Source organism: Camelus dromedarius, chromosome X (genome assembly GCF_036321535.1).
Source record: "Camelus dromedarius isolate mCamDro1 chromosome X, mCamDro1.pat, whole genome shotgun sequence".
Classification (NCBI taxonomy): Eukaryota; Metazoa; Chordata; class Mammalia; order Artiodactyla; family Camelidae; genus Camelus; species Camelus dromedarius.
In genome coordinates, this window is record NC_087472.1 from 109,283,865 (window position 1) to 109,305,438 (window position 21,574).

The window sequence follows — 21,574 nt, forward strand, 5'->3', positions numbered from 1 at the left end:
AAGACATATCAGGATGGCAAAATCGATCTTTCCTTAATGCAAATATTTTAAAATTATATTCATACACATGGGGATATGTAGTTTTCAACTAGAAAATTGACTCGATATTTCTTTTTCTTTTTGCAGAACAATGGTTCCCTGGTTTGGTGCCAGAATCACAAGCAATGTTCTAAGGTATGTTCCCTACCACTGTGTCAGTATTTTAAAAATCTTTTAATTTCGGAGCAACTATAGAGTCACAGGAAGTTGCAAAGTTAGTACAGAGAAGTCGCATGCACTCTTCACCCCATTCCCAGCAGGGGTTACACTTTATGTATTTGTAGAACAGTATCAAAAGCAAAGATTGAGGTTGGTATAATGTATGTAGATAGTTCTGTGAGGTTTTACCACATGTGTAGATTCAGTTAGTGTAACCAGCACTGCAGTCAGGCTACATGTATCATTATTTCTATACCCTACCTTGTTTCTCTCCTTATTCTGTAATTTTTTTAATTAAAAATTTTTAAAGGAGAAAACATCTTCTGGTTAGACTAGAAGGTTTAGTGCAGTCTGCTTACACGTGAGTTATTTTGTATGTGTTTATTTTGTTTGTGTGTAGGAATTGCTGGTTAAGTAATTTGATTCTTTAAGCAGTTTCTTTTCCATTTTTGAATATTTCTTGTTGCATATGCATTCTCTAAAGTTATCATTATATTCGTTCATATACTTACTAGCATAAATTTCTTACCTCAGTCCCCAAACACCAAAATCCTTAAAAAGTGTGTGTGTGTGTGTGTGTGTGTGTGTGTGTGTGTAGCTCTAGTCCGAAGTAGGTTTAATATTCAGATTATGTAAATGAATAAAGTTTAAACTTGCTATGAATATTGGAGCACTTGGGGATCTTAAGAGTGTCTGATGAGATTCCCTTCATGGATATTACTATTGAACTGAAAATTGAAGCATTCCTTTGTTTTACAACCAAAATTTCATCAGAGTGTTCATACACGATATATGAAATAGCATATGTATGAAGGACCTTATTTTGAAAGATCTTTCACATTATCTCAAAGTAGATGATTGTAGAAAAAACATTCTTCAACCTAGAACTTTATCGCAGTGATACATTCTGACGTTTATGCATGTGTTGTGTCATTTAATCCACATGACTGTTACTAAAAACAGAACAGAATTATTATGTGAATGTGAAATAACTTGGCGAAAATAAGCTTTGCTCAGTTCTGGCTCTTTAGATCCTGGGCAGAGACGAAATGTCTGGTTTAAGATCCTTTTGCTCTTTTTATAAAATATCATAGGCGTTTGCTCTGATAAGGCATTTTCTGGTATCTGTTACATTATTCATCTGATGTTTGGGTAATTTGTTTGGGTCACCATTGCAGGAAAGGACACATATATGTGTAGATAGGACCGTAAGGCTGACTAAATTTCATGAGTAGTGTTTCTGTGCAGTTTAGTTAGTTGGATGTTACATGGATGGTAATTTGTTGTATCAGTGTTACTTCTCATAAGCATCCCTTTGTCCTGGCCCAGCAAGAAATTAACTTGTCTGTTTTGCACACTTGAAATGTGAATGGAAAGAGGTTCATTGGAACTGCTTTTATAGAATATCCTAATTAAAGGAAATTGCAGCTCTAGGGAATACAGATTGTTAAACCATATTTTATAATTGAATGATCAAGGCTGACATGAGAGACTGAATTTCACAAGAAAAGGAATCAATTCCTTTTGCCTGAAAGCAAAAGTGAATCAATAAGTCACAGCTAACTGCAAGAGAGACTCTGGAATATTTTACAAAGCTGACATAAATTTAAAGGTTGTCTTTAGCCTGGGTCTTCGGGAATGAATCTTACATGTTAATCACAGTTTATCTCCTTTGGATATTATCTGCACTGGATATATTTGCAAATAATTCGATTTTGTATTTGTTTGGAGATTCGTGAAGCTTTTTCCAGGCTTTTCCTCTTGATCTTTACGTTAATCGGGTGAGTGGTGAGCGATGGTAACTCCATTTTACAGATGGGGAAATTCAGGCACATACACATTTGACATTGGTCCTGGAGTCACTCAGCAGACTGCTGGAGGTGAACTCCAGTTTAGAATGACGCCCCCTACGCTGTGTTGTAGAGAGATCAACAACTTGAAAAATCAGTTAGAAGACTGCGTCAGTCAAGTGAAAAAACAAACCATCAAATCAAGAAGCAATGTTGATGATATAATTTTCTAAATGTATGTTAAAGTGCATGTTTTCTGAATATATGTTACACAGTATTTTATAGGACTTTTTAATTAGTCTTGGTGAAGTTTGCAAAGCCAATCACCTTCAGAATCCTCCAGAATAGGGTCTCTTCTTCCCATCTGACTGCCTCCCGTGTCCAGTCTGCCATCATCTCTTGCCTGGACGAATCCAGGAGCATCCTCTTGGGTCTCTCAGCTTCAACTGTACCCGTGGGGCTGCTGGCAAGACCCTTTGAACACATTAGCTGATTCCTGCTGTGGTCTTCCTCACACCTTTTAATATCTTCCCATCTTTCTCAGTCTGAGGCCTCGGTCCTGTCTTGTCCGCCTATGTTCCATGTCCACTTTTCTCCTTGTCTCTGCCCTGTCAAGGCTGCTTTTTCCTCTATCCAGAAAGCTCCTTCTGCAGAGTTGTCCTGCTCACCGCCACTCCCTCCCCTCCCGTTCACGTCTCAGCACAGTCGTCACCTCAGCCTTGCCTTCCCAGATCCCCCTCCCACCCACTTATACACTTCATCGTCCACATGACCCCCTGCACAACATTACTGAGTTAGTCCTTTATCTCTGAGAGTCTGCCTCCTTCACCAGAAAGCGAGCTCCCGGGGGCACCGACTTCGTACTCCTTGTTCATTGCAGTCTCTTCAGAGTGTAGAACGCTGTTTGGCACAGAGTAGTTGCCAACAACTGTTTGTAGATGAATCCATGAGTGAAACCTGTTCATTACATTTTTTTCTTCTCCCGAAGGACATCATGACTCTAGTACCTTCAGGAAGAAAGTTGCGATCCATTTAGTGTCTGTGCCTCTTAACACGATGATGTATGACGAATTAGGAAAATCAGCACCTTTTCCCTGTAGTGAAGGCAGCACTGTGAAGTCGGGGGCTTAGATGACGGAGAGCAGCGACTTCCTGCCCAGCATCCCTTTAGGCCAGTGCTTCTTAACCTGGGACCATGTTGTTCCCAAGGGGGACACTGAGCAATGGCAGGAGGCATTTTTGGTTGTCACTGTCAGTGGTGGGAACCTACTAGCATCTCACAGGTGGAGGTCAGGGGTGGTGACAAAAAACTGCAATGCACAGGACACCCTCACGGTGAAGAGTTTTCTGGCTCCAAGTTCAGCAGGGCCAAAGGAGGCTGAGAAACCTGATCTGTGCATTTTGAGAGTTAGAAAAGAATTTAAGAACACAGTTCTAAGTCTCAGTAGTTTTGCTTTATTATATGAAGGAAAACAAACATACAGTTTACTGAGCGTGTGGTATGCACCAAGCACCTTTGAAGGAACTCTTTATATGTAAGGAATTCTAATTCTCATCATATACAATTTCTGTAAAAGACCAGATAGTAAATATTTTCATCTTTGTAGCCCATTAAGTCTCTGTGGCAACTCCCAAGTCGTCCACTGTAGCATGAAGTCAGTGATGGGTAATACGTAAACCAAGGAATGTGCCTGTGGTCCAATAAAACTTTATTCATGGGCACTGAAATTTGAATTTCATAGAATTTCACATCATGACATTTCATTACTTTTCCCCAACCAGTTAAAAATGTAAGAACAGTTCTCCGCTCACTGGCGATGCAGAAACAGGTGCTGGGCTGTATTTGCCCATTTGCCATAGTTTGCCAGTCTCTCTTCTGTGCCTTACATTCACATATGCAAAACCAATCGAAAATAAAGCAGTAAAATTGTGTCGGTCTCTCATTACAAAGGTATATCTTGATGTGTTCAAACTAAAAAATGGGCAGCTTCTAAGATCATGTACGGAACGTTGGTGGTCAGCACGTGAGGATTTGTTGAATGAATGAATGGTAAACAATAGAAGGAAAATGTCGAGCACGTCACAATTAATTTTTGAAAGTTCAGTATTAAAATGTGATTATTAAAGCCAGTAAAAATTGTAAAAGACTTCCAAGTGGGCAGGTGAGAGATGACTGGATGGACTCTCTGTGGCACTCTGCCAGGTCACCTCCATTGTCTGTCATCTTTGAGCTGTACTCTTTCTCTGTAAATGGTAGAAGGCTGATGATAATTCAGACGATTCTTGTCCACGGAAATGCAGATGACTGTGTCCCATGGAATGCAGTTGATGCAGACCCCGTGAATAGACCGTTTTGCATCTGTTTGTAACTGCGTTCTAGCATTCCTTCTCGTGTGCAGACATACTTGTATTTGGGTTTCCTCTTGAACCAAATGTAACTTACTACTGGTTCTTGCAGTATTTCACAAGTTAAACCAAATCTTTGGCACTTGTTCATTCTAGATTTGCATGAGAGTCACGCATTTACTGTATAGAGATGTGTCTCCTTTGACCTTGCGCTCAGTTACCTTTCTACACCTGCACCTAAGAGTGGCACTCCTGGTGACACCCACCCGTGTCTGCGGAGCACGTGTGCTCATCCTTCTCCTTTGGGATGTTGTGACTCACTTGACTGTTGTTTCCCAATTAGTTGTAAGGATTTGTGTTGAAAAGCAGTAATTCAGGGCTCAATCTTGGAGCAGTGGCATGCTGCTTTGATCTCAGTGGGAGTGCGGTTCTTGTAAGGGCTGTAACTCCAAATTCTTAGTCATTTTCCAAGTTGTTTTCAGAGCCACATTTAGAGGTGAGGAAGATTGGTTTTGTTTGCGTGAACATCTGGACGGCTTCATTTGACATCTGTGAAATGTACTGGATAAAGGTCAAACCTCTGGAACGTAACTGAATGTGACTGTTGAAGGTTTTTGTTTTGTATTAGATGCTCTCTGTGATTTATGTGGTAATGACTGTAAATCCACAGAGCCCCGAGAAAACAGATCTTAAGGAAGAAAAGGAAAACTCAGGCACACGTGGAAATGCGCTAGGTCTAAATGCCCAAAACCCAAAGTTGAGGTCTTTATTTCTTTGCAATAATAATAAACAACAGATTGAAATTTCAGATGTATTATATACTTTAAAACACTCAAAGCCTATTGTAATACTTACTGCATTAAATCTCTATTGTAATATTTAATATTCACAGTTTTCCCTGACTTTGTATTATCATCTTCAAGGGCAAAGTTGATCTATAATGAGAATCTCTTGTCCAACGTATTGATATCTTTTGGGAGTTACTGCCAGCTAAAAATTGGCACTTGCCATCTACCTCTACAAGGATTAAATCACGAGCTGCTGCAGCTGCTGACCTCAGACACCCCCTGAAAGGAGTTCAGGGCGGAGATGAGGAACGAGGAGCTCTGTGCTCTGGGAAAAACTGGCTGGACAGGCCTTCAGATAGTTAGATATTTTGAGAAGAAGATTTTATGAGCCCAAATTCCTGCATCTTCTCATATGTAGAAAAGCACTAAAAATCATTAATGGTGACATCTCCTCGCGCCTGGCCACAAGCCTCTGCCTCAGTGTGTGCTTTACTGCATGTAACCCCCTTCACTGAAACCATATATAAATAACAGTGACATTCCCCTGTACCCACCTCTCTGGAGCAGTTCCTCAGAGCTCTCTGAGTGCTGTCTCCCGGGCTCTAGTCCTCATTTTGCCCAAGTAAAACTTAACTCAGAAGTCTCACGGTGCGCATTCTTTTTCAGTCGACATTACCAGTTATTTCATAGACAGAGCGCCCCTGACAGTGATGGTCAAGAGAAGGTGTAGGTTTGTACTGCCAGAAGAGTACAGAACTTCTCACGTGTTATCATTAATTCCCTTTATTTTGGATGCCAGTGTTACCATTTCTGTAAGTAAAGATCGTGACATTATTTCTAAGCAAGTGGGACGTGATAATCTGGAAAGAGAAGAGAGGAATATTCTATTTCCTTAAGCCAGTGGTGGACTTGCAGTTTGTATGGGATGCATATGAAAAGAAATGGTTGGGTGTGTAAGAGTTTGGCTCATGTTCTTTTGGAAAAGCCGTCTGTGCGTGCAGCGTTGTGACAGCACGATGAGTATTGTTGAGTGTACATTTGTTGGACTGTCCTGTAACATGCCAGGAAAAGCATTACTGTAACTACCCCAAGGACCATTAGGCACTTTAGTGCTTACCCAGAGATGGAGTCTCTCCTCAGGCACACCTGAGCCCGTGGATTTCCCAGTCGCCGTGCAGCTGAAAAATCGAATAATCTGCAAGTTCGAGTTAGGGCTGGACGTGCAGCTTCATTCTCAGGACTCCATCCAGTGTCGCTGTCAGGGAGCATTCAAGCAAATGTCATCTCTCAGGTAAAGGCAGACGTGGCAAAAAAGGAAGAACCAAGTGAGAGCATGTGAAACAGAAAAACCGAAAGAACCTGTCCATGAGGCAGCTACGTATACACCTTGTTTCAGAACTTCCTTCCTTCAGTGGTAAGTGCTGGGATTCAGAGGAAGGCGAGCCATTGATTGTACCCAGGAGAGGTCTGCAGTGCCTTCTTCCGGCCCCAGCCTGGGGGACGCGGGGGCTCAGCTCTAATTGGAGCCTCCAGCCTGAAGGCAGCCCTAGCTGGTGTCACCGATTTGCTTTCCCTGCTCTGTCATTCTTATGGTAAGTGTTTTCTGCCTTCACGCTGGGAACTTTTATCAGACATATTAGCGTGCTTTGGGGCGATCATTAGCCTGCAGTCACTGGAACACTGCAGGGTTTTCTAGCCTAGAAACTAGGCTGTGTGCTGAAATAACACACAGAACTTCCTGCCAGGCTCACAGCACAGTCAGCAATTCAGGAAAAGAACAGGTGCTTACTTGGATTTAAATCCAACACGTGACATGTGAACAGCCCCACGTGCTTTTGATTTTCTGTAGCAATTTTTATGAGTGTGAAAGTCTTCCACCTGCTGTAAACTTTGAAGCAAAGCCACGTGGAGGAGAGAAAGCATCTCTGTGGAAGTCCTTAGCCTCACCTCTTCCTGGTAATTTCTGCTCCCATCTCATGAAAGAAGATGCAAACGGAATGTCTTAAGTGTGGTTCACGACAGAGGAAGGATTCCTGAAAGCCGGCGTTAGAAAGGGAATCCGTTTCGAACATGTGAAAAACGTGTCCGTCAGGACGTGTTCCATGCTGATTGTGGGCTGACAGGTGTGTTGACATTGTCGTGCATTCATCAGAAGGCACACGGAGGCGCTCCGACTGTTGAAAGACGCTGGCTTCGATCTGGCGACCAGCAAAGAGCACCAGTGCTGACTGTGGAACAGGAGGGTTATGTTCTAGAAAGGAGACCACATTGGATTTTAGTAGCTGGGAGGGAGAACTTGTGGGCACTGAATATGTCACTGGGCTGGGTTGCCTCCCTTCTCCAAGGATGGTCCCTGTCAAAATAGTCTCGACCGAAGTGAAGACGCTCCCTTGAATTGACGGGGTCACCATTTGCTTTTCTCTCTCTGTGATTTTGACTCCATCGTGTTGGCAGTCCTTGACATGAGGGTCAACTTGTCCTACCTACTCACACACAGGAATTCCTCTTGGGAGCCTGATTTGTGTTGGGACATAGTCTGTCTTAGAAACATTATTTCTGTTTTTAAGAGAGCAGTTACTATAGGAACAGGAATCCAGGTATGCATTTCAACTTGGCTTTTTATTAACTGGGGGAACTGGGAGGTAGGCTTGCTACCTAATTTGCCTGAAGGAGGAATACAGGCTAATTATTGGGAGAATTAATTTTCCTTTCTTACAGGAGTTCTCAATTTCCTCTCTTTGACGTAGAAGAACTTCCCTCACCCTGTAAACAAACATGTTAAACTACCTTAGTATGTTTGTTTTGCAACTATTTGGGGTAAGAGAACTTTCTTGTAAGACTCATTGCTCAAAGCATGATGTTCTTTGGGTCATGTTGTGACTGAGCCAAACTTGGGTCCGCGCGCCCACGCAGTAGTCTCCCGACCCTGGGCTGTGGTGAAGGAAAGTGCGGCTTTTATTGAAGGTGTGACAGAGGAGCCTGGGTGGCTCATGCTCAAAAGACTCGACTCCCCGAGGCCTTTCAGGGAAAGGACTTTAAAGACAAGGTGAGGAAGGGGCCCTGATCAGCTCGTGGACATTCTTCTGGTTGGGTGGTGGTGAGGCCGTCGGGAGCCGACATCACCAACCTTCTGGTTCCAGCTGGTCTGGGGATGGGCTTGTGGTCAGCATCAGTTAACTTCTCCCACCTGGTGGGGTTTCACTGTCTGCAAAACAGATGAAGGATGTGGGTCCGGATATGATCGATAGCCCTTGAGGATGTACCAGAGTCCTTGACTTTGTTTAACAGCTAAACTATCACTGTTTTGTCTTGTTTGACTGTCCCCCTTTGTTTCTGCCTTTTCTCACTTCTGAAATTAAATTTGCTTTTTGAAACTCAGGGAAGGCCTAGAAGGCTAAAATATTTCTACAGACAAGAGGCAGGCAGAGGGCATGGGGCTGCGGGGTAACGGGGTGCAGTCTGTCCCTGGAAGGCCCCATAGCGTGCTGCCGGGTTACAGTGCAAAGTGTGTGTGAGAGTGTTTCGTGGCTAAGCCAGTCATTTGCTCTAAACTCTTTTTCAACCTAAAATTACCATTGCTGTGCTGTATGGGATAGAGCATTGAATGTGTAGCTTCTGTTCCCCTAGGTAGGAAGAGAGAGTGACTTTTCCTGAGGAGGATCCTTGTCACGTCCTCCCTTCACGCTACTTGACACATGTCTAGGCAGAGAGGGGATGGAATTTTTATTCAAATAGTCATCCTCGTTAGGGGCTTCAGTTCTCACAGTGGATGTCAGAGCTGACAGCAGTTCTGGTAACTGTGAAATGACAGTGATGTGTCGACAAGTCACTGTACCCCTGGTCCTTGCCAAGGACTCATATCAACACCCCATAACCTCGTGGTACAAGAGGTGCCAGAGGGAAGCAGGGGTTACACATGCCTCGTGGATGGATGGTCTCCAGAAGCTCTTCGAGCCATGCCTTGATTACAGGACTGATCTGTGTCCCTTCACCATCTCACAGTCGTCCTTGGCATGTACTGAACCCCATTTGCTGCAATGCAGCTCGTGTAATATTCTCAGAAACCATCTCAGAAACCAGTCACTCTGAGGAACTTGCTGAGAACATCGGTCTGTTACTCTGTGCCGTCTTCAGGAGAAAACGTGGGAAGACGTTCATCGTGTGCATCTATTCAGTACTCAATATGCTTCCCTCAGCAACTGGTAGATGTTTTAGCCTGGAGCCACTGGAACCAAACTGTCTTCCCCTTAGAACTGGCCATTACAAAGCTAGAAGATAAATAAAATTTCGTGCTTTAACAAGGTTACTGAAATTGATCCCATGTACTTTGGGAACCAGCTTTGTACCTGACTCCAGTTTTTATTTCTTTTATCTCATTTTTCTCAACCATGTGAGATTTGCTTTCTGGCTGTATCCTATGGGCCTCTGTAAATCGTGTTGAATCCTTTTAAGGGCGAGAAAGGCTGTAGATAAATCCATAAATTAGTAAGTAACTTGAGGAGCGCCGTACTGGGGCTGAGACTTGCCTGGCGCGTTGTTGAGCTTCCTGAACCACTTATTACACAATTTCATGGTGAGCTGAGGTGAGGGGACGAGGCGGCTGTATTCCTACCGAAGCTCCTTCCGCTGGGCCGTGATGACGGGGGACTCTGTCCTTGGAAAGGAGTGACAGTGGCCACTTGTCAGCTAGGTGATGGCTGTGGCTGGGCAAAAGAAACAAGAAAATGCAGCTTAAATGGTGAAACCAGGGGGTGCAGGAGGGACGTGTCCTGATGGGAAATGAGGTAAGTGGAACAAAGGTGAAAAGCTTTTGTTTGTGTCGCCTTTTGGAGCCAAAGGGGTTTGGCCCTGTCTTCACAGATCTTAAGTCATAAATAGCAGAGGTCAGAGGATAGTCTTTAAAACCACACAATAAAGAAAGAACTTCTCTCAACTGGGTCTTTTCAGAGGACAGCTACCAATGTGGGTGAGTTCATTTTCCATTTGTGTGGGGGAAGGGATGACTCAAAGCGGGCACTTTGTGAACGTCTTTCCTTCTATGTCTCGCTCGCTTGCTCTCTCTCTCTCTCTCTTTTTTTTTTTTTTTTTTACCATTTTAAAAATTGGAGTGTAGTTAATTTACAATGTTGTGTTAGTTTCAGGTGTACAGCAAAGTGATTCAGTTATTCATGTATTCTTTTTCTATTCTTTTCCATTATAGTTTCTTTTCTTAAAAAAATTTGGGGGGGAGAGGAAGCATTAGGTTTATTTATTTACTTAATAGATTTGAACCCAGGACCTCGTGCATGGTAAGCATCTGCTGTACCCCTGAACTATAGCCTCCCCCCTGCATCATAGTTTATTATAAGATGTTGAGTGTAGTTCCCTGCGCTATACCGTACGCCCTTGTTATCTCTTTTATGTATAGTAATTTGTACCTGTTAATCTCCAGCCTCCTAACTTACTGCTCCCTGTCCTTTCTTCCTGGTTACCGTAAGTTTATTTTCTGTCTGTGAGTCTGTTTCTGTTTTGTAAAAAAGTTCATTTGTCTTTCTTTCCTTTCCTTTCTTTCTTTCTTTCTCTCCCTCTCTTCCTTCCTTCCTCCCTTTTCTTTCTTCCTTTCTCTCTCTCCCACCTTCCCTCTCTCCCTCCCTTTTATTAGTAGTAGTTAAGTGTTGACGTTGCTCTCTGTGAAGGACCTTACCAATCTGCCTTAGGTTACTGGAGTCCGTATGGAAAATTTTAGACATAGAGAAGCACCTGCGGGTGAAGTGGGCATTTCACCTCCTGTAATCACAGCGGAAACTCCACTCCAGCGGCACAATGGGCATCTCGACGTGCTTTTCGTTGTACCCATAGCTCAGTTGCCTTCCATGTGCATATTCATGTTAGAAGACAGGTTGCAGGGAAGGCCAGGTCAAGCAGGAGACATTTGCTGGTGGTTAGCGAAGTGGGATCCTGTGCCATTGCCTTAGTAAACGGCACGCACTTTAAGTAATCACGAGTGACTGATTCTGCACCCTGTTCCACGTGGGACAGTGTTTACGACACGAACTGTGGAAGTTCCTGGGGCCAGGCGGACCTTGCACCGTGCAAGCAGAGGTCACTTTAAGCGTTCGGCCGCCCGCCGATGTGGCCAGTTGAGCCTGTGGCAGACTTTCTCATGTTCCTCGACGGGGGCATCCTGGGGGGGGGGCTGCCCCCCTCCTCCTCCTACTGGGTCCTGCTTACTGATGAAGGTGGGGTCTGGAGGGCCGCGCAGCTCCCCGTTCTCACAGCTGAACGGTTGAACTTGGGCGGTTGCAGATGAATGAGCCGCCTTTCCCAAGAGAAAGTGCACAATGGCTTCGGGACTATTAAGCTGTGAAGATTCATGCTCTGGCGTTTGGGAGTGTGTGTTCAGCAAGTTTTCCTTGGGGAGGGAGGGGGGCGTGTGCGTTTTGGCTTTTTACATCCAACTGTATGCACATTTTCCCTTTTTGTATGAGGAAATAATGCCTGCACTAAGGGTAACCCTCCCCTCCTCCTAAATCCTTCCACAAAAAGATACTTATTAAGGCTGGCATTCTGAAGAACTAAATGCTTCTTTAACTTTGCTTTATCTGCTTCAATGAGCACAGTGTACCGAGTCCGGGGAATTCACATTACGGCCGCGAGCCGCCCTGCCTATTCTCTAGGGCTCTTTGGGCACAGAAATAATCCCTTCCTAGAATCTTTTGAGAAAGCGACTGAAGTATGCGGGCTAATCAGCTGTAAATCTTGGCCATCCCGAAAGTATGGCGTGAAGTCGCATCGAGAAGTGTTCCGATCCCCGAGAAACCGGTCACTCTGTCTGTGTGAAGACGGACTCCAGTTTCAAGAGGCAGGGAAAATCCGCAGCAAACACACGGGTTTGCTGTGTTTTAAAGCCTCGCGATGCTGCCCCTTCGGCACCCACCCTCGCCTTTGTCCTTTGCATCCTGTGTATGTTTCTTTCGTTTCTTTGTCATTTGGAGACAAAAAGACAATGGAACTCCTTAGAACTTTTGTTTTCCAACTGGTAATGGAGAATATTATAAGGGGTAGTGAACGCTGGTGGAATGTTGAGTTACACACCCTGGGAGGCTTTGCTGTGTGACTTCTGAATCGTTTTCTGCTCGGTCCTGGGACAATATCTGGGAGGGAAAAATAACCTAGTTTGGGAGAGTCACATCTCCAGGCCTTTGTGTGCCGCTGTGCTGAAATCCCCCGTGTTACCTCATTAGCTGTCATTCTGCTGAGGGGTGCCGTCTTGCTGAGGATGAAGGCAAAGCTAGTTTGCTTGCATTTTCCTTTATAGTAGCATTAATCAAGTCTTAAGGTACTTAATGTATAGAGTTGAAGGCTCTTTCTGAACCACCAGAATCTAACGGCAATGGGACGATGGTGATTGCTCTCTGACAATTGAAAGGCAGAATGAGAACTTCGTTGTTGGTCAATGAAATGTCCCTTTTTTACCTGCCTCACCTTTCCCTATCTTCCTCTGTCTGTACATACACAAACCACGACCACGTTTCCATCCTGAGATGCAGATTCAAGTCCATACTCATCACTTCTGATTTATGGTCCTGTTGAATCCCTTTAAGTTGCTTTATCCTGGTTTGGACACGTTTCTCCTCCCTGTTGCATGAGAGACAGTGAGCGACATGTGGAGAGAGTCTGGTCTCTGGGCTCCAGTGCTGACGGTGTCACTTAGGAGCTCTGTGGCCAAGCTGCTTATTTGTCACCCCCAAACTTGTCCCTCTCCCTAGAGTCTCCAATTAATTAAAAACATAAATATTCACTCAGCCACTCAACCTAAAAACTCACCAGCCTCCTTAGTGCCGTCCTCTCCTTTACCTTGGTACCATCCTTCTGCAGAGTTCTTCAGACTCAGGTCTCCAACCAGTTCGCCATCCTCCCTGCTGTATGTAACTCCAGCATGTGTTGTCCCTGGCATAGACAAGCCCCATGGCCTCTACCTTGCTCCCTATTTCTGCTCTTTTAAGACTCCCAACTTCTCAGAGCAGTGCTTCTCAAACATAACTGTGCTTACGTCTCCTGGTGAGCTTGCTCAGATACCGATTCCTGGGTCCCACCTCCAGAGGTTCTAATTCAGTGGGTCTGGGCTGGGGTTTGAGAGTCTGTATTTCTAGGAGACCTGCAGTGGGGCCTGTTGCTGGCCCAGGGTAGTTTCAAGCCTCTCACCATCAAGCCTGGCGATAGCCGTGGGGCTGTCTGCAGGTACTCCTTACCAAGCTGAGAGAGTTCCCCGTGATGCCTACTTTACTGAAAGCCGTTGTCATGAGAGAGTGTCAGGTTTCGTTAAATGCTTTTTCTGCGTCTATTGATATGATCGTAAGAGTTTTCTTTCTTTGGCCTATTGATGTCATGGATTACATCTCTTGGTATTTGAATGTTGAACCAGCATTGGAGTCAACGCTGGGACAAATCCCACTTGGTCAAATGTTTGTGTAATTCTTTTCATACAGCTTTGGATTCAGTTTGCTAATATTTTCTTGAGGATTTTTGCATCTATATTCATAACAGATATTTTTTACAGCTTTCGTCTGATGTCTTTGGTTTTGCTATTGGGGTAACGCTGACCTCATAGAATGAGTGAAGAAGTGTTCCCTCTGCTTCTATCCTTTGAAGCAGATGGTAGAGAATTGGTCTAATTCCTTTCTTAGTTGTTGGGCAGAATTCACCAGTGAACCCACATGGGCCTGGTGTTTTCTGTTTTGGAAGACGAAAGTATTAATTCAGTATCTTTAATAGATACAAGCCTACTCAGGTCATCTTTCTTCTGTGAGTTTTGACAGATTCTGTTTTTTAAGGAATTGTTCCATTTCATCTACGTTATTGAATTTGTGGACATAGAGTTTTTCATAGTACTTCTTTATTATACTTTAAATTTCCATGCGGTCTGTAGTGATGTCCCCTCTTTCATTTCTCATATTAGTCATTTGTGTCTTCTCTTTTTCTTCGTTAGCCCTCCTAGAGGCTTAATGATTCTACTGATCTTTTAAAAGAAACAGATTTTGACTTTGTGGTTTTTCTTTATTGAGTTCCTGTTCTTAATTTCATTTGTTTCTGCACTAACTCTTATTATTTCTTTTCTTCTCCTCACTTAGGATTTAATTTGTTCTTTTCTTTGCTAGTTTTCTAAGCTGGAAATTTAGATTACTGACTTTAGATCTTTCTTTCCTAATATTAACATTCAATGCTATACATTTTTCTCTAAACACTGCTTTCAGTACAGGCTACATTTTGAAACGTTGTGTTTTTGTCTTTATTCACTTCAAAATAATTTTAAATTCCTTCTGAGAGTTCTTTGACCCATGTGTTATTTAGAACCCGTGTGTTGTTGAATCTCCACATGTTTTGGGGTTTTGCAATGATCTTTCCTCTGTTAACTTCTAGTTTTCATTCCACTGTGACCTGAGAGCAGACGTTGTATGATGTATATTCTTTTAAGTTATGATGTGTTTTACGGCCCCGAATGTGGTCAGTTTTGGTGTGTTTGCTGCTGCTGTTGGGTCAATTAGTCTATAGATGTCAGTTACATACAGTTGATCCTTCGTGCTGTTGAGTTCAGCTATGTCTCCACTGATTTTCTACCAGCTGGGTCTGTACGTTTCTGAGAGAGGGCTGTTGAAGTCTCCAGCTATGATAGTGAATGCATCTATTTCTTCGGTTTCTACTTGCTGTTCTATTTGTTTTTGTCTCACGGAGTTTATGAAGAATTGTTATGTCTTCTTGGAGAATTGACCTCTTTACCATTATGTAAGTACCCTTCTTTATCCCTGATAACTTTCTTTGTTTTGAAGTCTGCTCTGTTTAAAATTATTAGAGCTACTCATGCTTTCTTTTGATGAGTGTTAGCCTGGTGTATTTTCTCCATCCATTTACTTTTAATCTGTGTGTGTCTATTTAAGGCAGACTTCTTGTTTTTTGGGTCTTGTGTTTTGATTCACTAACAGTCACCATCTTTTAAATTGGTGCATTTAGACCATTGACATTCAAAGTGATTATTGATATAGTTGGATTCATATCTATCATATATGATAATGTTTGTTGCTTTTGTTCTTTGTTCCTATTTTTTGTGGCTTTGAGCATTTTGTGATTCCACTTTCCTTTTTTAACATATTACACTGTTTTTTTTTAACTCTATTTAGTGATTGCCTTAGAGATTACAATATACATTTACAATAAATTCAAGTCCACTTTCATATAATCCCATACCATTTTACTGGCTAGTGTGAGTACTTTATAATAACAAAATAATCCTAATTCCTTTCTCTTTCATTTTACTTAAAAATAAGTAGACAGGAATATGTATAAAATTATATATTTCTATATAAGCATATACATTATAAACTAAAAATGTGTATATAAAATATATATTTATTTATGTATAATAGATACATAGGCACACATGATCAAATAACTTGATGCTGTTATTATTTTGAACAAACTGTTATCAATTAAGAATAAGAAAAGATAAAATTTGGAATTTTATCTTTTCTTATTCCTCCTTTGATATCCTTTTTTCCCTTCTTTATGTACATCTGAGTTTCTGACCTGTATTATTTTTTCTCTCTAAAGAACTTTTTAACATTTGTTGCCAGGCAGGTGTAGTGGCAAAAAATCCCCTCAGTTTTGGTTTGTCTGAGTCTTTATTTCACCTTCACTTTTGAAGGATGATTTTACAAGGTAAAAACTTCTAGCTAGTGGAATCCACCCACCCCCCCACCCCAGCATTTTAAATATTTCTGTCCACTCTCCTTACTTGCTCGATTTCTGAGGAAACGTTAAATGTGATTCCTTGTTTCTTTGTAGGTAAAATATATTTCCCCCCTCTGGCTTTCTTGAGGATTTCTTTTTTATCTTTGATCTTCTATAACTTGAAGGTGAGATGCTGAGGTGTCGATGTCTGACAGTTAGTCCACTTGTTCATTGAGCTTCTGGAGCTGTGGCTTTGTGTCTGATACGATTTTTTTCCTCAGCTGTGTCCTTATCTACTCATAAGTGCAGGAAAGGCATTCTGTATTTGTTACACTTTTTGATCGCCGGGACATTTTTTTCGTTCGTTCTTAGCATCTCCACTTCGCTGCTTACGTTGCCCACCTGTTCTTGCATGCTGTCTACTTTTTCCTTTAGAGTCCTTAGCATATTGGTCTGAGTTGTTTTCAATTCCTGATGTGATAATGCTCACATTCCTGCCTTGTCTGGTTCTGATGATCACTTTTTCTCTTCAAATTGTCTTGTTTTGCCTTTGGGTATGCCTTGTCATTTTCTCTTGAAAGCTGGATATGTCTACCATAGACGAAAATGCTGTAAAAAGAACTTCAGTTAAGCAGTGGTTAAGGTGTGTAAGGAGTGGAAACATTCTTAGTCTTCTGATTAGATTTCAGTCTTTTAGTGAGGCTGTGCCTCTGAACTAGGAACGTATTAAGTGTTTCTGAAGCTTTTTCTCTTCCCTTAGGTGGGACAGAATGGCGGAAGCTAGCTGACGTTGGACGTTTCCTGTCCCCAGGTCGGTTAGGCTCTGATAATAATACCCAGCAGGTCAGGGTCTGGTTAACTGGTGTCCCTGAAGCAGGCCCTCCCAAGAAGACATCTTTCAGAATGGTTCCTTTTGGAGTCCCTCTGGAGTTTTAACTGTCAGACTTGTCACCTGCAGTCTCCAGCAGTTGGTCAATTGCAATTCAGTTTCCCTACCCTGGCCCTGGTTCCCGCGGTGGTTTTTTCCACCTGGGGATTTCTGCTCTGGAAAGCCATAACTTCTTGTGTTCACCTGTCTCTCCAGTCTTGGGAGCTCTGGCTTGTTCTGTGTCCTCCCGTGTCTTACGGGTTTCAGGCAAAGTTGTGAACTTTTTAGTCTGTTCACCTTTTTATTGGTTGTGAAGATGGACTGGTGACATCCAGATTCCTTACCTATGGAACTAGACACTGGAGGTGACTGTGCCAACGTTTTTGCTGTGAAACTCTCATTTTCCACCCGTGGCCAGATTGAATTCCTTCCTTCTGTGCAGCCTTTCCTGACCTTTATATTTTCCTCAGTCCCAGGACTGATTAATCAGCCCCTCCTGTGCACTGACACAATGCTGTGTTCACATTTATTGTCTTGGAGTTTTTTGCTTCTTTGTGTTTGCATGTAGAACTCAAGATGCTCGAGTCATGGAGCCTCGTTACCCTCACCACCACCCCCAGCTTTATTATAGTTTGTTTATCTTCCTTCTCTCCCTTACATTTGTTCAGCTTTACTTATGTTGTGCCCGTGTGCCTGGACCAGTGCCTGTGGACGGATAATGAGGATGAGGCGATGGGATGTGGGCTGGATATAATTTTAGTCTTCTGTATCAGCATCCTTCACGTCTCCGTTCTGAGAAGGGCCTTCTGATCAGTATATGTCTTTCATGTCCTTGACGTACATTGGTGGTAATCTGGCATTTTTAGTACATCAAGGTTTGTCCTAAAATGTGTTGATAGCAGCTGTGGCTTGACTTCAGTCCTGATATGAATATCTTTCATTTGGTTAAGATTGACAGTGTGCACGAGTCTTCACGTAAATGAATAGCATTTGCCTTTCAAAGCATCTTTCTGAGAAGCGGAGGGAAAGTTTTAACTTTGTTTGACAGTGTGCGAGACACGAGGTAATGAGTAGCCTTCTCAGTGTCTCATGGCTAATAGGATGTGAGGGCAGTGGAAAGGACCCTAGTGTCGTTGGTAACTTTGAAAGAGGGTGTAGGAGAGCCTGGAAGCCAGGAGCCTGACTGCATGTGAGTTGAGGGAAATTGGAAAGGGAGAGATTTGATTCAGGTATGGTACCCTCTCCTTTTGGTAGTTCGGCCGTAAGGCGAAGAGAAAAAGGGAAATCCGGGTTTGAAGAGGCAGGACAATCTCTCAGACAGGTTCAGCTGTTTTCTCTTGAAGGTATATAAATCCATATTCCTCCTCACATTGCTCTATGTTGATACTGGTTTTCACTGCCCTGTGTCTAAGTGCTGGGTGACTAGACTAGTGTAGAAGGAAAACATCCTCCCTGACCCTGTTGGGTTCCCTCGCTCAGCCTGTTGGCTAGAACTTGGCATTTAGGCCAGTACCAAGGCAGGGTGAAGACAAATAGCACAGCACTGGGACGTCTCGTAAAACTGCTGTGATGTGGTACCTGCCACTGCTCCTCACAGCTTCTCGGCCAAGCACGTCACAGCACCCAGGATGACATCAGTGGGACCGAGAAGTGTGTGTCGTCATGGTCACAGACCATCCTCTTCTAGGGAGGGCAGAAAACGTGGGATCAGTGTGCAGTCTGCATCGCTAGGAAGAGCACTTAGAATGATGAATCATTGGGTTTAATCATTAGACATTTATACAGGTCTGCAAATAATGGCAGTGATAGGAGATAATTTAACCCACTTATCCTGAAGTGATCACACCTAAGCCATTGCTTGCTGAGCTGTGTTCGGAGCGGTGCTCTCGCATTGACACGGGCATGAAACTCCTCTGAGGTACGACTGCTTAGTGCAACTCACCTGGGTGAAATGGTGTCATTCTTTAATGGGTGAGATTTCAGGCAGTGCTTACTTAATGTACACTGTATGCATACGGCTGTGCTGGAAATCATTTTTCTACCAGCTAAGATTTTAAATTATTTTACGTTATTCTGCTCAATGTCTTGATGTCTTCGTGATGCTTAATTATCCCAGGGTGCAGCCAGGCAGCTCTGTGGCTTTGGCTGTATCTCCTCCCTTCCCCTCACAGTTTCCCAGTCAGGGAACCTTAGAGAGATGCATCTCATTTTGGATGAATAATCAGAGATCTGCCCAGATGTCTTTCTATGACATTTGTAACTGTCTTTGGCCCTTACAGACCACGGGTTACTGGTGCCATGTCACAGCACCGTGCAATGCACCAGTGTGTCCAGACGCCCTGTCTGGGGGCCTGCTTCTCTAGACGAGATTCCTCCAACTTTCACGTGCATCCGCTGGAGATACCGTTCAAATGTAGATTCAGGTTCAGCAGGTCCGGGTGGGGCTCAAGCTTTTGCATTTCCAGCAAGTTCCCCGGGGAGCCTGCTGCTGTAGGTCCATGGACCGCGCTTTGAATAGCGAGAGTCTAACCAATCAGACCGGGAACACCGCAGCCCGTGGGGGTAGCACCGTATCTGGAATAGCGTTGCCCGTTAGCGGCAAAGGTTAGGACACATGGTTGAGTGAATTTTCCATTTGACTATGCATAACTGGGTTTTCTTTTCTTTTCTTTTCTTCTTTTTTTTTTTTTTTTTTTTGCTCTTCATAGAAATGCTTCTGTGCCCAAGCCATTAGTTTATTATTGCACCGCGAACTAAAATTCATTCAGACAGGCTGGGTTCCAGGAACTTTTATTGTCATTACTTAAAGAAGGAGAGATTGGTCTAAAATATGAATTTTTTATGCAGTGTTGCATTGGGGTGGGGGTGGGGAGTCTCATTGTTAGCCGTCTGCTCATCAACCAGAAAGCTTCTGTGATGTGGCCACAGACAGTGGATCACGTTACCCAGTAGAATGTGGGCACTAGGCAGGAGAGGGGGCACTTGAAGCATCGTATCACAGCCCGGGAGACATCAGCTCGTGTCTAATAGTCCCTCTGTAGCACTGATTTTACAGCGCAGCTGCAACAGAGAAGCCTGCCAGCGGGGCATCCTTTCAGGGCTGCTTGTTTTCTGTGTGTGGCAGTGTGCTGTGCGGGCAAGCCCAGAGGTTCCTGCGCTGTCCTCGCCCAACTTGATGCAGAGGGGACCGTGGGTGCGCAGTGTGTGTGTGCAGGTGTGAGCCCCTGTGTGTGTGACTGGGACTGCTGCATAACCAGGCTGTCCATCTCTTCCTTTTTTTGTGGTAAAACACACACGATTAAAACGTTACCATTTTCCTCACTTACAAGTGCATGGTTCACTGGCATGAAGGACATTCACGTCGTTGTGTGGCCATCAACCACCTTCCATACCCGGAACTTTCCGTCTTCCCAGACCAGAACTCTGTACTCACCAAACACTCCCCGTTTCTCCCTCCCCAGCCCCCGGCCCCCACCCTTCCCCTTTGTGACTCAACGAGCTTCGCTCCTCAAAGAACCTCATATAAGAGGAGTCATGCCATATTTGTCGTTCTGTGTCTAACACATTTCACTTGGCCTGACGCACATCTTTTAAAGCCAGGTTTTCATTTCGTTGGTCATTACTGGTATTTTTTTACTCTAAATTGTTGGAAAAAAGGTTGACGGGACAGTGTCATCATTTAATCTCTAGGGCTCTTGAGTTGAATACGCACTCTTGTGAATGAATGGTTTGGGAACCATTTGTCCTTTGGAAGAGCCCTTGAAACTAGCAGATGCCTGACCCTTGTTGTTCACAGAGTTGTTTACTTTGCTCCCTTTTGGTAGCTGTTCACTTAGGGGGCATTTCCTGTCGGGAGTATATGAGCCGTGGCGTCCTGGTTGCTCCGACAGTACGTGGTGTGCTCCCACCCTGGACTTCTTTGATCTCGTGCGGTGTTTGTGTGCCTGTGTCCCTAGAGGGGCGTCTCCTGGAGCAGAGAGACCGAGCTTACAGCCTCTGGGGCTCCTGAGCTCATTGTTGGGTGGGGCAGCCTTTTTTCTGCCTCTTCCAGCCCCAAGAGCACAGAGTCGCCTCAGTAAAGGGAAATTGCATGTGAGAGCACGTGAAATGGGCGGAGTCTACAATCGTCACATATAGAGGGACGCCCTTTCCAGTTTCTGCAGTTACCCCAGGAAGTGGCTGTTGTTTTTCACATTTCACAGTTCAGACAGCTGGACACGGGATGGAATAAGGACTCTTCCGAGGTTCCTGGAATCATGGCCATTTGTGGGCCAAGTGGCAGGACTGTTTGTCTCTGCAGCCCGTGTTCTCTGTTTGTGACTTCAACTGACTGTTCCTGGCATCAGGAACGTTTGGGAGGAAATATAAAATGCTAGTGTATTTCACCACACTGGATATTGTTTCTTTCCAGCAGTACCCATATATTTCTTGCGACAGAAAACTGGGAATTGGGACATCTCAGCCTCCAGGCTCGTGGGGGTTCAGTTGCCTTTGACCTTGCAGAGAGCAGCTTGCTTTCTGCATGACTCCCTTTGAACTTGGACTCTTTCCGGGGCTCTCAGTTGCTTCTGGGATTCTCTGACCTAACGCAGTTATCTCCTATCACTGGGGGATTGTCCTCTCGCCTCAAATGAAAGAGATACGTCCTTACTACACTTTCCATGTATTGAATGAACCCATGTAACCCCAATTTAAAGGTCCGGGCGACCAGGGTCCAGTGATGTAAATGGGGGGGTGACCCCAACGGGCTAGTGGGGAGCTTGCTGTTCAGGTCACTCGCGCTGCCCCGAGCATTCGCACCTGGTCCTGCGTGGCCCGGGGGGTCGGCAGGGAGAGGACAGACAGACCTAGAAGGAACAGCTTGGGGTGGTCACGGCTGT

At 44.0% G+C, this 21,574-nt stretch overlaps 1 protein-coding gene across 2 annotated transcripts in view; it reads left to right on the forward strand.

Annotated features, from left to right (window-relative positions):
* The window catches only part of LOC105105077 (anosmin-1), a 170,631-nt gene that overhangs the window by 34,257 nt on the left and 114,800 nt on the right, over positions 1-21,574 (forward strand). The window contains exon 2 of one of the 2 annotated variants that reach the window (XM_031445982.2): positions 127-174. In XM_031445982.2, the coding sequence (XP_031301842.1) occupies positions 127-174 (48 nt within the window). Of the gene's footprint in view, positions 1-126; positions 175-10,028; positions 10,089-21,574 lie in introns of those variants that run through there. The other variant, XM_064482614.1, reaches the window with a different exon arrangement.